General features: G+C 44.2%; 1 protein-coding gene and 1 long non-coding RNA gene across 2 annotated transcripts in view; one reads left to right on the forward strand and one right to left on the reverse strand.

Annotated features, from left to right (window-relative positions):
* Window positions 1–8,843, reverse strand: part of armc2 (armadillo repeat containing 2) — a 23,243-nt gene extending 14,400 nt beyond the window's left edge. Inside the window, exons 1-9 of the mRNA XM_071370902.1 lie at window positions 8,533–8,843; window positions 7,676–7,986; window positions 7,497–7,569; window positions 7,136–7,310; window positions 4,687–4,849; window positions 2,476–2,555; window positions 1,606–1,725; window positions 584–768; window positions 292–394 (exon numbers count right to left, since the gene is read on the reverse strand). Of these exons, the coding sequence (XP_071227003.1) occupies window positions 292–394; window positions 584–768; window positions 1,606–1,725; window positions 2,476–2,555; window positions 4,687–4,849; window positions 7,136–7,310; window positions 7,497–7,569; window positions 7,676–7,887 (1,111 nt within the window). The 5' untranslated portion in view covers window positions 7,888–7,986; window positions 8,533–8,843. The remainder of the gene's footprint in view (window positions 1–291; window positions 395–583; window positions 769–1,605; window positions 1,726–2,475; window positions 2,556–4,686; window positions 4,850–7,135; window positions 7,311–7,496; window positions 7,570–7,675; window positions 7,987–8,532) is intronic.
* The window catches only part of LOC139556671 (uncharacterized), a 21,305-nt gene continuing 12,600 nt past the window's right edge, over window positions 8,620–17,324 (forward strand). The window contains exon 1 of the long non-coding RNA XR_011671164.1: window positions 8,620–8,728. This is a non-coding gene — a long non-coding RNA (uncharacterized lncRNA). The remainder of the gene's footprint in view (window positions 8,729–17,324) is intronic.

Genomic DNA, 17,324 nt, shown 5'->3' on the forward strand with positions numbered 1-17,324 from the left:
TCCAGGTGACGCTGGTTGAGAGAATGCCAAGAGTGTGCAAAGGTAAAGGGTGGCTCCTTTGAAGAATCTCATATAAAATATATTTTGATTTGTTTAACACTTTTTTGTTTACTACATGATTCCTTATGTGATATTTCATTGTTTTGATGTCTACACTATTATTCTACAATGTTGAAAATAGTAAAAAAATCAAGAAAAACCCTTGAATGAGTAGGTGTGTCCAAACTTTTGACTGGAACTGTATATAATTAACATTATACACACATACTGTTAAGTGTGTCAATGTGTTACCTATGATGGAGTTGTTCTGGAAGAGGATATCGTTGCTCTCACTGCGGCTGATCTTGAAGATGAGTTTACAGATGTTCAGCAGGTTTTTTCCACTGACGTTCAGCTGAACAACAAGTTATTAGACAACAATAATTCTAACAAAGCAGCCAGGAACTTTACACTGTTGCTTTGTACTAAGGATGTCACCCAACAAAGCTAACTATGGGCTGGTCTGTTTAAACTACTGTTGTATATTAGGGCAAGGAAGAGATGGGAGAAATAGAATCATCATGATGACATTGATTGTACTCACCTCAAGGGTGAGTTTGGCGAGCTGCAGGTTGAGTTGGGCGGAGTTGAGGTCGATGAGGCAGAACAGCGCCCTAAGAAGCCCCGCTCTCTTCCTGCAACGCCGGCCCAGCATGCCTTGCTCTGCCAGGGCGCCATGGAGACAGTCACACGCGTCACACAGCCGCTCCACGGCATCCTCGGATCCACCTGAGGAGAGGCACATGATTAAGAAAAATATGTAAACTTAGACATATTTGTGCAAATATACCACTGACATGCATTATTTATGCACATGCACACAGAGTTATGAGTTATGCACACATATCTTATGTTAGGATTTGGCCCCCAGTGAATATTCATGATTAACATCCTGTACATTACTGAGAGGAAGAGAGAGGGTGGGGTGCTTTTCCTTGTGTAAAATATATATGTTTTTCTGTCTAAAAAAAATATGTCCAATTGCCTCACACTCGACTCAACATATTGCAATTTCACAGCCAATCTGAAATGCATGAGCCAGGAGGTACTTGGTACAATAAATATTTCAAAAGTGTTAAATATTTACAGAGCTAGAATTCATTTTGCGGTAGTCAGACTGCAAAGTCAAACTAGGAGAATTCTGAAGGGACGCCAAACACAACACTACTTTGTTTTGCTTTCTTCAACCGTTAAAATGGCTCCGTGTTAACTTTTTTCATTTGTGTGTGTTTTTCTACCAACACTGATTTATTTTTATGAACTTACATATTAGCATGAAAGGGAAATCAGCTGAATAGCACATGAGAAACGTCCCTATATTCAAATCACAGGATAAACTTAATTTCAGTCCTGTTTTCACAATATCTGCCCAGTTGGCAAAAAGTCAAAAAAATTGTGCATTTACGAAAGAGGTGCTTTTTGTACAGGACAACATAGATGCATTAGGGAAAGAATTGCAATCCAACACTGTCCAATCATCATTGTCCTATATTGAGAAGAATGTTATGTGACTAACATCTGTTTGTACTTTTGTTTGGGGTTCATTCATAGCAAACAGAACACTACCTGCAGCGATGGACTCCAGCTCTTGCAACAGAGGGAAAATCTTAACATTCCACACCACTGATTCGTCCTCAGCCTCCTGGCTGGCTGGTCTGTCTCCGTTGCCTAACTCTGTTCCCAACTCTGACACAGAAACAAGGAGATGAAAAGGGAAGAAAGAAAAACACAGACAATTAATGCCTCAAACCTCAACTTGGTGCAAGAGTCCTGAGTATAGTTCACAAGTTCAGCTTCTTAAAATAAATCGCTCTGCAGGAAGTTTAATGCCGGCAATGAAAGGTCACCGTTCGCATCTATAGTTCCTCCGATTTGTGTGTGTACTTGCGAGCGTGTGAATATTTGCATATCTGTATGCCTGGCTGCCTGGTGCAGTGGTGGTGCAGGAAGTGGTGGCTACAGACCAACAGCCATTAGTTGCTGCTTACAGAAGGTGTGAGTGAGGTCTTCAGCAACAACACCCTGCATGATCAAAGTATGACACACTGCTAAGCTCTCACAGTTGAGAGGAAAGAAAGGTGGTTATGCTGGAGATCAGATGAACACGGCATTCTTGGTCCTTTTCATTTAGCTACTTAATATATCCATCCTCAACCAGTATGTAGACATCAAACCAACTATGACTTTGATTTAAGCTCAAATGAAATAAAACATCCTTCAAAGTCGGGGTGACACACACATCTACCAACCAACCAACCTGGATGGTAGATTTAACAATAGGTTTAACAATTGGCCTGCTGTAGGCTACCCTCGCAGGCTCTGTTGGTTTGCTGCTGGACATATAAGCCCTTAGTTGATCCTAACGTACAGTTAGAACTGTATGGTTCAGTAAACTATTGAACTAAGCTAGTATTCACTTAGTGAATCAGGACTAACCTGTTCTGGCCCCGGCTCCTGCTCCTGTTCCTTTGCCTGGTCTAATAGATGAGTCAACACCACCATGGAACCTGAGTCCACTGCAATTTGACATACAAACACACACAAGATGTTCGAGTTGAAACAGTCTTTACCAAAATGGAGGCTCAGAACCTATTAGGTCTTGGCTGATTAACTATTGTTAACTGAGATGTAAGACATTTTCAAAGATGGGTCACTCACAGTGCATAATACTGTAGTTTGGAAGCGACTGGTTGTATTGCTAGATACATATGTGGCCAGTTCCTTCAGCCACCACTCGATGTCCCCATTGCAACAAGAACTCAGACCACAGCTTTGTGGGTTAAGCCTGGTTAAAGGCATTCATGTTTTGTCACTGTGACTACTCACCAGTCAGTTTCAGTTAGAGAACAGACAGTAACAACCATAACATGCTGTTTTAATCTACACTGTTCCGTTCACTGTCTGTTTGTTGTCATTGGTGTTCAAATTGATCTTGACAGTGCTACAATGCCCCTACTGTATTTGAATCATTGTAAGAGCACATGGGAAAACAGATAAGTACAATTCTGCATGGAACTTAAAACTCCCTCAAGGGCTAAAGCATCTATTGGATGACTTACGGACAGTATTGAGGCTGGCACACAGGGCATAGACTAGAGCGGAAAGCACAAGCCGAGAGCAGAGGTGAATGTTATTCTACATTTCAGAGAAAGAGAGAGAAAAATAGGGAGAGGCACAAATACACATGGAGAGAGAGACAGAAAGAGTGAGAGAGAGAGAGAGAGAGAGAGGTCATGAGGTCTGTGTGATAGGATTAGGGCCTGATAATAGGGCCTCTGTGTGTGATAGTGCATTCTCAGAGACATGATCTCATCTGTGTCTTGGGCCTGGGCAGGGTCTAGCCAATGGACAGCAGACAGTCAGTCAGTCAGTCCCAGCAGAGACGCTGCTATGCTGCTGCCAGCCATGCCCAGATGGGCACCCAAATCTAATAGACATCCATTTGGAGCTATAAAGCCCAGGCTTATTGGAGAAAAAAAAGCAGCCAATGTCTAAATCTCTCACTCTTCATCTCTCACTCACTTTTTTTCATTTCTTGAGCATGCACTACACACTCCAACTTTAAATATTTCACTCTGTATATGAATTTGTTATATCAATCTACTTCTCTGTCACTCTTATCTCTCACCCCTGGCTCAAACCCTCACTCTCCTTTTTCTGTCGCTTTCTATCCCCCTCTCTCTAAGATGGGTTGGTCTAAGTTCTGAAAAGGATTCCTGGCTTGGATTTTTGGTACTCAGTAAACCTGTGGGGGATCTTGGTTTCTAAGTAAAAGTGTTTAATGGTTGTTCACCATTACACAGCCCCAGCAGCTATAGCTAATCGATGGAAAAGGATGGATTTTAATGACAGGCCCGTCCTCACGCCTGGAGTTATGCCTCCGTAACTGACACTCTCCTGCTGAGGTCGGTAGAAAGAAACAGTGTTCTAGTCTCTACTGGCTGTGGAGGTATAAGGCTTACCAGTCAGTGATGGTGTTAACAGATAGATAGGCCTATTTTATTGGGAAGGGCTTTGGCTGAGAAGGTAGTTTGGGTGGGGAAACTAGGATCCCTTTAAACCAGGGATTCCCAAACTCGGTCCTGGGGCCTCCCATGGGTGCACATTTTGGACTTATTAGGCCTAGATGGGGGTAGCTAAAAGGTTATATAATATTTTATAACACTTAGGAGAAATTCATGAAATACCTTGAATAAACATGAAGGCATTCTGAGAACCAAAATGAGTGAGAAAGTACGGAGGTGGGGGGCATAGTTAAAGTCCTTTGAATCGGACACACTGAAGGTGTGACAAAGAGAGTGGCGAAGGCCAAGGGCTGGGGATGTGAAATGTAAGAATAGGAGGTATAATTCACCACTATGCAGTACTGGTGACATGGAATCCGTTGTGTGCCAATAAATCTACACTTATTGTCTTACTTTCACCTAGGTCAAGACGAGGCAGAGTGAGGAACAGAGGGAGGGGGAGAGAGAAAGGAAGAGAGAGAGTGAGGGAGGAGAGAGAAATAGGAGAAAGAGTAGAACAATAAGAAAAATTCAAGAAAAAAATATGGAAAAAAAGAGAGAGACGAGAATAGAAAGAAACGAGGATATGGAGGAAAGAGAGAACAAGGGGTGAAATGTAGAGAAATGTACAGGCATACAGTACCTTACACTGTTGGTCCTGGGTGGGGCAGGTTTCGAGGGTCCTCCACTATCCTTGTCTCTCCTCTTTCGATCAGTAGGCTCAACATAAGGGGCTCTCCTGCCTCTTCCCTTAGCTGACAGCTCTCTCTGCTCTGGGCTGGAGTCTGAATTTACACTCTCCCTTACTACAAACACAGTACAATTAAGAGCTATTATAGTTACTGGATACTAGTGTTAATTCTGAACACCCCTTAACGTTTTCACCATCTTTTCAGATATTGTGTTTTGATTTTGTGAAAGATTAGAAAATTGATGTTTAGAAAATGTACAAATAACCCAATTTTACAGTCATTTTAGCTTTTCCCAAAAGCATTATAATACAGTAAGTAAGGAATGACAGCAAGCAAACGTGCAAAAAAGAAGACTAAACCCCATGGCAACCAGCTGCAGTGAATTATGTTTTCCACCTCAACCACCCCAGTGGTAATGTAAATCAGGTATAATGTCCTCCTGTGAATAGATCCATTCATTTCCCTTTGGGAGAAGCGCTGTTCCAGCCTTCTGCCTGCAAACTTGATTTAATAACAAAAAGACTAGCAGGCCACGCGCTGAGATATTTACTCACAAAAATAGTGTTAATGGTTTGATTATTGCAACCATCCCTCTATCTCCCCCTCGCTCTAAAAAACCCTAACATGCAACTCTCTCTATATACAGTTGAAGTCGGAAGTTTACATACACTAAGGTTGGAGTCATTAAAACAAATTTTTCAACCACTCCACAAATTTCTTGTCAACAAACTATAGTTTTGGCAAGTCAGTTGTGTCATGCACAAAGTAGATGTCCTAAGACATTTTTCCAACAATTGTTTACAGACAGATTATTTAACTTATAATTTAAATAATTATAATTTAAATCACAATTCCAGTGGGTCAGAAGTTTACATACACTAAGTTGACTGTGCCTTTAAAAGAGCTTGGAAAATTCCAGAAAATTATGTCATGGCTTTAGAAGCTTCTGATAGGCTAATTTACATAATTTAAGTCAATTGGAGGTGTACCTGTGGATGTATTTCAAGGCCTACCTTCAAACTCAGTGCCTCTTTGCTTGTCATCATGGGAAAATCAAAAGAAATCAGCCAAGACCTCAGAAAAAAAATTGTAGACCTCCACAACTCTGGTTCATCTTTGGGAGCAATTTCCAAACGCCTGAAGGTACCACATCTGTACAAACAATAGTACGCAGGTATAAACACCATGGGACCACACAGCCGTCATACTACTCAGGAAGGAGACGCATTCTGTCTCCTAGAGATGAACGTACTTTGGTGCGAAAAGTGCAAATCAATCCCAGAACAACAGCAAAGGACCTTGTGGAGATGCTGGAGGAAACAGGTACAAAAGTATCTATATCCACAGTAAAACAAGTCCTATATCGACAAAACCTGAAAGGCAGCTTAGCAAGGAAGAAGCCACTGCTCCAAATCCGCCATAAAAAAAGCCAGACTACAGTTTGCAACTGCACATGGAGACAAAGATCATACTTTTTGGAGAAATGTCCTATGGTCTGATGAAACAAACATATAACGATGGTCTTTATGGCCAAACAGTTCTGTTTGGAGGAAAAAGGGGGAGGCTTGCAAGCCGAAGAACAACATCCCAACCGTGAAGCATGGGGTGGCAGCATCATGTTGTGGGGGTGCTTTGTTGCAGGAGGGACTAGTGCACTTCACAAAATAGATGGCATCACGAGGAAGGGAAATGATGTGGATATATTGAAGCAACATCTCAAGACATCAGTCAGGAAGTTAAAGCTTGGTCGCAAATGGGTCTTCCAAATGGACAATGACCCAAAACATACTTCCAAAGTTTTGGCAAAATGGCTTAAGTACAACAAAGTCAAGGTATTGGAGTGGCCATCACATCGCCCTGACCTCAATCCTATATAAAATTTGTGGGCAGAACTGAAAAAGCGTGTGAAAGGAAGGAGGCATACAAACCTGACTCAGTTATACCAGCTCTGTCAGGAGGAATGGGCCAAAATGTATCCAACTTATTGTGGGAAGCTTGTGGAAGACTACCCGAAATGTTTGGCAATGCTACCAAATACTAATTGAGTGTATTCTGACCCACTGGGAATGTGAAGAAATAAATAAAAGCTGAAATAAATCATTCTCTCCACTATTATTCTGACATTTCACATTCTTAAAATAAAGTGGTGATCCTAACTGACACAAGACAGGGAATTTTTACTTGGATTAAATGTCAGGAATTGTGAAAAATTTAGTTTAAATGTATTTGGCTAAGGTGTATGTACACTTCCGACTTCAACTGTGTGTGTGTGTGTATGTATATCACCTCCAATCTCTCCATCGCTTTTGCAATTTTGTCTCTCTCCCTTCTTAGACTTCCTAATAAAATACAAAAACTCAATCTCAGCCCTCTTTTTCCTCGCTCTTCATCTCTCCTTACCCTCTGTTGGCCGTGCCACAGGTGGGAGTGTTGTCAGAGAGCCAGCTCTAAAAAGGCGTGCCCTCGCCCCCACCGCCCCCCTCTTCAGCTCCAGGGGGTCAGAGGGGGGTTTGGGGAGGGCTGTGGGGCTGACGGGATCTGGGTCCTCATCCTGGGCCACTGGCAACCTGGGCTTCTGGTAGGCCACAAACATTACTTCATCATTAAAGGGACCAAACACTGATTTAGTGTGTGTAGTCTTCAGCTGATCAGAACAATACACTAAGGCTTTCCAAGACCCCCAACAAGTTCACAAGGATACACACAGATTCATGTACTGTACAAGAGTGAGGATATGAAATGTACAGTGAGGAGAACCCACATGTTCCAGAGGAGACAGGCGAGTTCCAGAACCCGGTCTGGAGTCTGGCGCTTCAAAGTTCAGAGCGTAGAGGCTGAAAGAAGAAAAGAAACCATGTTCATTCAGTACACTGTATGGATGTGACACTAGGCTACTGCTAGGGGGGGTTATAAGATAGGGTGTTTAACCAGATCCTTAACCTGAATGTAGAGGGAGGTCGACCGTCTTGGGCTCGAGAGATCTCTCCAAACAGCTGTCTGTGGTCGTCTCGAGGGGTAAAAGGTCGCTGGGTGCGCAGGGTCCTCAGAGAGTGCCTAGCCTCGGTGACGATCTCTGCGCTGGTCTTCCTCCGAGGGTCAGGGTTCAGGGTGAAAGGGCTGTGTTTCTCACGCTTCCTCTCCAAAGAAGACATTTTGTGAGGGTTGTTGCCAGCAGGACCAGGGATGAGGTCAGGAGAATTACTTTATGAGAATGATTTCATCACTGAAGTGGGTTTTGCCTGGGTGTATTACTGAAGAGGAAGAGGCAGTGAAATTATGAGGAAACCTATTCATTATTCACAAAAGCTATTTACTATATATATGGGTGAATAATAAACACAGTATGTTAAGCCATTGCAGAAACAGGCACCAAAAATGCATCTGAGTAAAGCAAGCAAAACGGCATAAAAAAACTGTACACTGACATGAAGCGTTAGTGGCTTGTTGTAAATGAGAACGCCTGCGCGTCCTCGCTAAGTAACCATGGTAACCGAGAACAGCGGAGGTAGCAAGCGTTTGACTAGTGACAACAAACCGGAGTGGCTAAAAGTAACAGACATTGTGTACAGAAACGAACAAATTAAATGTTCATCTATGATACACTCAGAATTTTTCAACCGATAGCACTACCAGGAATACTCACCGTGAATTGGTATCATAAACTAAATACCTCGGGAGAGGTGTCAAAAACCAAGCATGCTAGCCTGTTCAAATGCTTTGGATAACGTTAGCTAGCATCAGCTGGCAGACTTTGGAAATTAAAATAAGTTGAATTCTTATTATTAAAATAAACTTACCGTCTACTGGTGATCACCTTTAAAATGAATGGCCGATTTTGAGACGACACTTCTAGCTACAGCCAAACAGGAAAATGCATTGCTTTTCAAGTTTGATGCAAGTGAGTTTGTAGAGGTTGCCAGCAAAACGACTGCCTGACGTCGTCGAGTCTCGGGCACGAGCCTTACCATCAGTTTGTGTCCAGCATTCGTCCAGGTGAGTCTCTCAGCATCTTCACCGTTTTTTCGGGTACAACATTTGCATTTTTCACTAAACTGACAAAAAGCATGACATTTTAACAAGTCAGTTGCATCACACCATCACATAGGCTATCATGCATACATCACTGAATAATAATTTTTACCTGTAACCAGGGATGATAACCCATTTTGTGTGTTTAATTGGTTTCTAGATTAGAGAACCTTTGCCAAAATGTTATAGTTTTCCTCATCTGTCATTAAATTAAATGGTGCTCTGTCTTTTAAACGATCTTTAAAATGGACATTGTGTTGTTCGTCACATTGTTATCTTTTTATATGTCCTTCCCAGTGCCCCAGAGATGCTTTAAACCCAGACGTAAACGGTTTCAACCAATAGCCAAGTACATTTTCCACATCCCACCGACATTACATTCTGGTTAGTATTCAGAATGACGAATTGATTTATAACAATAACCATCCATTGAGTTGTTGTTAAGAGAATGAGCAGGCTTTCAACTGAACAGGCTACCCTGATTCCTGATTTAACTGCCTTAATTTTGCTGGACCCCAGGAAGAGTAGCTGCTGCTTTGGCCGCAGCTAATGGGGATCCATAATTAATACAAATACACCCTCTGGCTAAATTAAAAATCAGTATTAATGTTTCGGCCGCTATGAATCAACCATCTCCTCTTTCTCACTGGCACATTAAACCGCTGCTGACACTTATGCGCATAATTAAGTATAGAAAACTGGTAAAGCTTGACTTAGTCTGCCACAGACATTTAAGTTTGGCCATTATGTAAATGTGTATTAACCCTTTTTGACATTTATACCTTTTATTTCCGGTCAAGGTTTATAGAATTGCTGGAGGGAAGAACCTTGCTTTCTCATGACTCTAGTAGTAGGCTATCTGTTGTTGTTCCATTGTTTGTTGTCATAGTTACAGTAAGGCGGCATGGGCCGTTGCTATACAGTACTTTCACCTCTCCCTTAAGTTTCCACTCACTTTAATGAAATACCAGGCAGTTAATGTTTTATTTAACAACATAAAATCTTAACTTTTTAAATATAAGCTGTAAAATGGTGACAATGTAGACACAGATATGAAAAGATAAGTAAACATTATTTATTTGTATTACAGAAATTGTGATAGAGTTGAGACTGAGATTTTAATGTACATGGGTCATACATTTATGTAGTCTACTTTATAATTAACATAAGGCTGTATAAAGTCATTACAACTGCTAAAAATATGTGGATAAAATCTGATTTAAAGGTGTTTCCAAAGTCCATGTAAAAATGTTGGTCACCATTACAGCATATGTTGCAAGTGATATTGTTGGATTCAATTCAATGAAAACAAATCTCGAAACGATTGTAATGGCTGACCTGGCAGGAGAACATTTGGACGCCATTTTGTGGTCTGTGAAAATGTGACGTTAAAATAAAAAAGAGCAAACACAAAATGGCCACGGACTTACGTCGACTTTTTCATCCGGTGTTTTTCTTTCGAACGCTGCTCCTCTGCAAGATGTAAAGTATTTTTCGTACAACATTCCTGTGGCATGAACAACCAATACCCAGTGCTCCCCTGACACTGGAGAAGACACCTCCAGCTTTAGTTCATTCTGTCCATCTGATTTCACCGTTCAGTCTCTGTTCACTGCCACAGATTCATTTAGGGCAAAGCAGGCATGAGTGCAAGTAAGGGATAGAGTTCTATCAATATTCATAAACAAACTTAGGGTAGAGGGATAGGAGAGTACAACATGCATTGGTACGCTGCTTTCATTCATTCAACTCACGCTTCACCCTGGGTCAGTTTAACCCCGAAGATGGGTCGATCATTTGCAGCAATCAGGTCTGTCTGGATTTGCAACGTTCGTCCACTCGCAAACCTTTCCCCCCCTACTTTTTTTCCCAAAGTAGAAATGTACATCTGAGCAATTTTGTGTCTCTCTTGTTGGATTTAAATAGCCCTACATGCTTCAGTCTCATGGATACAGTGAGCCTGATTGGATGAGAGTGGATGGTGGGTATGCCCAATCAGAGGGCATCACCATGGCGCTTCCCAGCCAATGGGAGGTGGAGGATGGTCTCTGTAATTTTATTGTCACTAAGGGAGGGGGAAACATATTAACAGGACAGTTGGCACTAACATGGTGAGCAGTGGAGGAGGCTGTTACAGTCAAAGTGTATATCACTGATATGGCCTGGGAGCAGTAGCAGTAATCATTGAGAGAAAGAAGAGAACAGCTCGAAAAGTCAGTAAACACACTCCCACCACAGACACGTCACCGTTTTAACTTGTCGACGTCACAGTGAGGAAGAAATGGCTTGATTTGTGAGTGCTTTCGTCCTCCTTGAAGGTGGTGCATCTCCTTGCAACCGGCTCAGGGCCAGGAGCTAAGTATAATAGAGGAAACACACAGCTGACATGGAGGTTAGATGAGAGGAGCTTCTCTCTCTCTCCTCAATCACTAATTCAGTCCAGGACCCCAATGTAAGTATCTCTCTCTCTCTCATCCCATTACTCTCCTTCTCTTCTTCTCTTCTTTCTCGCTCTATCTATACATTGATGTCTCTCTCCTTGTCTCTCTCTCACTCTAATGTACTCTCATAGCAAAACCTGTTTTATAGAATTGCCAAAAGGGTACTGACAGTGCAACCTAGGCATCATGTGATGAATACAATAGAAAACCGCTGTCTGTCTGAACTATAGGGGCCTCCTCATCCCGCCGATGTGCAGCTGCAGAAGTCTTTTTTTATCAAGGGGGTTTTATTTGGCATTTTAAAGACCCCACCCCAACCTTCCATACTCCATTGGAGCCCCTACCCAATACCAGACTTTAAATGAACAGGCATGACATAAAATTACAGTAATATAAACACAATTTTGAAACACAGATATACAGTGCATTCGGAAAGTATTCACATTAGACTTATTCTCAAATGGATTCAATAAAACATTTCCTCATCAATCTACACACTATACCCCATAATGACAAAGTGAAAACCAAAGCAGTCTTATAAAAAACGTATTTACATAAGTATTCAAACCCTTTGCTATGAGACTCGAAATTGAGCTCAGTTGCATCCTGTTTCCATTGATCATCCTTGAGATGTTTCTACAACTTGATTTGAGTCCACCTGTGGTAAATTCAACTGATTGGACATGATTTGGAAAGGCACACTCTTGTCTATATAAGGTCCCACAGTTGACAGTGCATGTCAGTACAAAAAAAACAAGCCACGAGGTCGAAATAAATTGTCCATAGAGCTCAGAGACATTGTGTCGAGGCACAGATCTGAAGAAGGGTACCAACAAATTTCTGCAGCATTGAAGGTCCCCAAGAACACAGTGGCCTCCATCATTCATAAATGGAGAACCTTCCAGAAGGACAACCATCTCTGCAGCACTCCACCAATCAAGCCTTTATGGTAGAGTGGCCAGACGGAAGCCAATCCTCAGCAAAAAGGCACTTGACAGCCCGCTTGCCAGAAGGCACCTAAAGGACACTCACCATGAGAAACAAGATTCTCTGGTCTGATGAAACCAAGTTTGAACTCTTTGGCCTGAATGCCAAGCTTCACGTCTGGAGGAAACCAGGCACCGCTCATCACCTGATCAATACCATCCCTACAGTGAAGCATGGTAGTGGCAGCATCATGCTGTGGGGATTTTTTTCAGTAGCAGGGATTGGGAAACGAGTCAGGATCGAGGGAAAGATGAATGGAACAAAGTACAGAGAGATCCTTGATGAAAAGCTCTTCAGGACTTCAGACTGGGGCGAAGGTTCACCTTCCAACAGGACAACGACTTTAAGCACACAGCCAAGACAACGCAGCAGTGGCTTCGGGACAAGTCTCTGAATGTACTTGAGTGGCCCAGCCAGGGCCCGGACTTGAACCTGATCGAACATCTCTGGAGAGACCAGAAAATGCTGTGCAGCGACGCTCCCTATCCAACCTGACAGAGCTTGAGAGGATCTGCAGAGAAGAATGGGAGAAACTCCCCAAATACAGGTGTGCCAAGCTTGTAGCGTCATACCCAAGAAGTATCGAGGCTGTAATCGCTGCCAAAGGTGCTTCAACAAAGTACTGAGTAAAGGGTCTGAATACTTATGTAAATGTGATATTTCCATTTTTATTTACATTTACATTACATTTAAGTCATTTAGCAGACGCTCTTATCCAGAGCGACTTACAAATTGGTGCATTCACCTTATGATATCCAGTGGAACAACCACTTTACAATAGTGCATATAACTCTTTTAAGGGGGGGGGGGGGGGGGTTAGAAGGATTACTTTATCCTATCCTAGGTATTCCTTAAAGAGGTGGGGTTTCAGGTGTTTCCGGAAGGTGGTGATTGACTCCGCTGACCTGGCGTCGTGAGGGAGTTTGTTCCACCATTGGGGTGCCAGAGCAGCGAACAGTTTTGACTGGGCTGAGCGGGAACTGTACTTCCTCAGAGGTAGGGAGGCGAGCAGGCCAGAGGTGGATGAACGCAGTGCCCTTGTTTGGGTGTAGGGCCTGATCAGAGCCTGAAGGTACGGAGGTGCCGTTCCCCTCACAGCTCCGTAGGCAAGCACCATGGTCTTGTAGCGGATGCGAGCTTCAACTGGAAGCCAGTGGAGAGAGCGGAGGAGCGGGGTGACGTGAGAGAACTTGGGAAAGTTGAACACCAGACGGGCTGCGGCGTTCTGGATGAGTTGTAGGGGTTTAATGGCACAGGCAGGGAGCCCAGCCAACAGCGAGTTGCAGTAATCCAGACGGGAGATGACAAGTGCCTGGATTAGGACCTGCGCCGCTTCCTGCGTGAGGCAGGGTCGTACTCTGCGAATGTTGTAGAGCATGAACCTACAGGAACGGGTCACCGCCTTGATGTTAGTTGAGAACGACAGGGTGTTGTCCAGGATCACGCCAAGGTTCTTAGCACTCTGGGAGGAGGACACAATGGAGTTGTCAACCGTGATGGCGAGATCATGGAACGGGCAGTCCTTCCCCGGGAGGAAGAGCAGCTCCGTCTTGCCGAGGTTCAGCTTGAGGTGGTGATCCGTCATCCACACTGATATGTCTGCCAGACATGCAGAGATGCGATTCACCACCTGGTTATCAGAGGGGGGAAAGGAGAAGATTAATTGTGTGTCGTCTGCATAGCAATGATAGGAGAGACCATGTGAGGATATGACAGAGCCAAGTGACTTGGTGTATAGCGAGAATAGGAGAGGGCCTAGAACAGAGCCCTGGGGGACACCAGTGGTGAGAGCACGTGGTGCGGAGACAGATTCTCGCCACGCCACCTGGTAGGAGCGACCTGTCAGGTAGGACGCAATCCAAGCGTGGGCCGCGCCGGAGATGCCCAGCTCGGAGAGGGTGGAGAGGAGGATCTGATGGTTCACAGTATCAAAGGCAGCCGATAGGTCTAGAAGGATGAGAGCAGAGGAGAGAGAGTTAGCTTTAGCAGTGCGGAGCGCCTCCGTGACACAGAGAAGAGCAGTCTCAGTTGAATGACTAGTCTTGAAACCTGACTGATTTGGATCAAGAAGGTCATTCTGAGAGAGATAGCAGGAGAGCTGGCCAAGGACGGCACGTTCAAGAGTTTTGGAGAGAAAAGAAAGAAGGGATACTGGTCTGTAGTTGTTGACATCGGAGGGATCGAGTGTAGGTTTTTTCAGAAGGGGTGCAACTCTCGCTCTCTTGAAGACGGAAGGGACGTAGCCAGCGGTCAAGGATGAGTTGATGAGCGAGGTGAGGTAAGGGAGAAGGTCTCCGGAAATGGTCTGGAGAAGAGAGGAGGGGATAGGGTCAAGCGGGCAGGTTGTTGGGCGGCCGGCCGTCACAAGACGCGAGATTTCATCTGGAGAGAGAGGGGAGAAAGAGGTCAAAGCACAGGGTAGGGCAGTGTGAGCAGAACCAGCGGTGTTGTTTGACTTAGCAAACGAGGATCGGATGTCGTCGACCTTCTTTTCAAAATGGTTGACGAAGTCATCAGCAGAGAGGGAGGAGGGGGGAGGAGGGGGAGGAGGATTCAGGAGGGAGGAGAAGGTGGCAAAGAGCTTCCTAGGGTTAGAGGCAGATGCTTGGAATTTAGAGTGGTAGAAATTGGCTTTAGCAGCAGAGACAGAAGAGGAGAATGTAGAGAGGAGGGAGTGAAAGGATGCCAGGTCCGCAGGGAGGCGAGTTTTCCTCCATTTCCGCTCGGCTGCCCGGAGCCCTGTTCTGTGAGCTCGCAATGAGTCGTCGAGCCACGGAGCAGGAGGGGAGGACCGAGCCGGCCTGGAGGATAGGGGACATAGAGAGTCAAAGGATGCAGAAAGGGAGGAGAGGAGGGTTGAGGAGGCAGAATCAGGAGATAGGTTGGAGAAGGTTTGAGCAGAGGGAAGAGATGATAGGATGGAAGAGGAGAGAGTAGCGGGGGAGAGAGAGCGAAGGTTGTTAAGCTTGAAAGGGCTGGTAACTGTGACAGCATGGAATTCAAAGGAGGCGATAGACAGATGGGTCAGGGGAGAAAGAGAGAATGTCCACTTGGGAGAGATGAGTATCCCAGTGCCACCACCCCGCTGACCAGAAGCTCTCGGGGTGTGCGAGAACACGTGAGCAGACGAGGAGAGAGCAGTAGGAGTAGCAGTGTTATCTGTGGTAATCCATGTTTCCGTCAGTGCCAAGAAGTCGAGGGACTGGAGGGAAGCATAGGCTGAGATGAACTCTGCCTTGTTGGCCGCAGATCGGCAGCTCCAGAGGCTGCCGGAGACCTGGAACTCCACGTGGGTCGTGCGCGCTGGGACCACCAGGTTAGAGTGGCAGCGGCCACGCGGTGTGAAGCGTTTGTATGGTCTGTGCAGAGAGGAGAGAAGAGGGATAGACAGACACATAGTTGACAGGCTACAGGAGAGGCTACGCTAATGCAAAGGAGGTTACCTAATGCTAGGTAACCTCGATAACTGGCTAGGTAACCTCGATAATTACTCTAAACTACACAATTATCTTGGATACAAAGACAACAAAGACAACTATGTAGCTAGCTAACACTACACTAATCAGGTCGTTCCGTTGTAATGTAATAGTTTCTACCGTGCTGCTATTCGGTAGGAGTTGGCTTGCTGGCTAGCTAGCAGTGTTGACTAGGTAGGAGAACGGCGGCGCGGCAGACGAAAATAGCTGGCTAGCTAACCTCGATAATTACTATAAACTACACAATTATCTTAGATACAAAGACAGCAAAGACAACTATGTAGCTAGCTAACACTACACTAATCAAGTCGTTCCGTTGTAATGTAATAGTTTCTACAGTGCTGCTATTCGGTAGGAGTTGGCTAGCTGGCTACTGCTAGCTGGCTAGCTAGCAGTGTTGACTACGTTAGAAGGACGAAAATAGCTGGCTAGCTAACCTCGATAATTACTCTAAACTACACAATTATCTTTGATACAAAGACGGCTATGTAGCTAGCTAAGAAGAAATTGCTAAGATCAAACAAATCAAACCTCAGCAGCGCTGCAGTTCTTGACACACTCAAACCGGTGTGCCTGGCACCTACTACCAAAACCCGTTCAAAGGCACTTAAATATTTTGTCTTGCCCATTCACCCTCTGAATGGCACACATACACAATCCATGTCTCAATTCTCTCATGGCTTAAAAATCCTTCTTTAACCTGTCTTCTCCCCTTCATCTACACTGATTGAAATGGATTTAACAATTGACATCCATAAGGGATCATAGCTTACACCTGGATAGTCTATGTCATGGAAACAGCAGGTGTTCCTAATGTTTTGTACATTCAGTGTATGTTATTAAAAACTCGCACAATCTGGAATCACTGGATTCTCTTAAGAACCAATTAAGAAGATTTAGGTGAACAACTTTCTGATTAAATTTGGCAGAGTATGCTTCAGAGAATACATTCTAAAACATGCTGTAATACAATTTAAAATAGTCCATTGGCAACACTGATCAAATGCAAAATTAGACCAGAAATATATTCCACTTGTGACCGATGTAGGCAGGCTCCTGCTACTTCCTTGCACATGTTCTGGACATGCCCGAAATTGTTTGATTTCTGGAAGCGCATTTTCCCCCCCCTACATTTTCCAAGCTACTGGAGAGGCCTATAGAACGTTATGCCTTTGTTGCATTATTCGGAGTGGCTCTGAGGAAGTACAGTTCCCGCTCAGCCCAGTCAAAACTGTTCGCTGCTCTGGCACCCGAATGGTGGAACAAACTCCCTCATGACGCCAGGTCAGCGGAGTCAATCACCACCTTCCGGAGACACCTGAAACCCCACCTCTGTAAGGAATACCTAGGATAGGATAAAGTAATCCTTCTAACCCCCCCCCCTTAAAAGAGTTAGATGCACTATTGTAAAGTGGTTGTTCCACTGGATATCATAAGGTGAATGCACCAATTTGTAAGTCGCTCTGGATAAGAGCGTCTGCTAAATGACTTAAATGTAAATGTTTTCACTGTCAATGTTTCCTGTGTGTATTAAGAATGGTCACCCAAAGGACATCCAGCCAACTTAACACAACTGTGGGAAGCATTGGAGTCAACATGGGACAGCATCCCTGTGGAATGCTTTCGACACCTTGTAGAGTCCATGTCCCGACGAAT

This window comes from Salvelinus alpinus, chromosome 27 (genome assembly GCF_045679555.1).
Source record: "Salvelinus alpinus chromosome 27, SLU_Salpinus.1, whole genome shotgun sequence".
Lineage (NCBI taxonomy): Eukaryota > Metazoa > Chordata > Actinopteri > Salmoniformes > Salmonidae > Salvelinus > Salvelinus alpinus.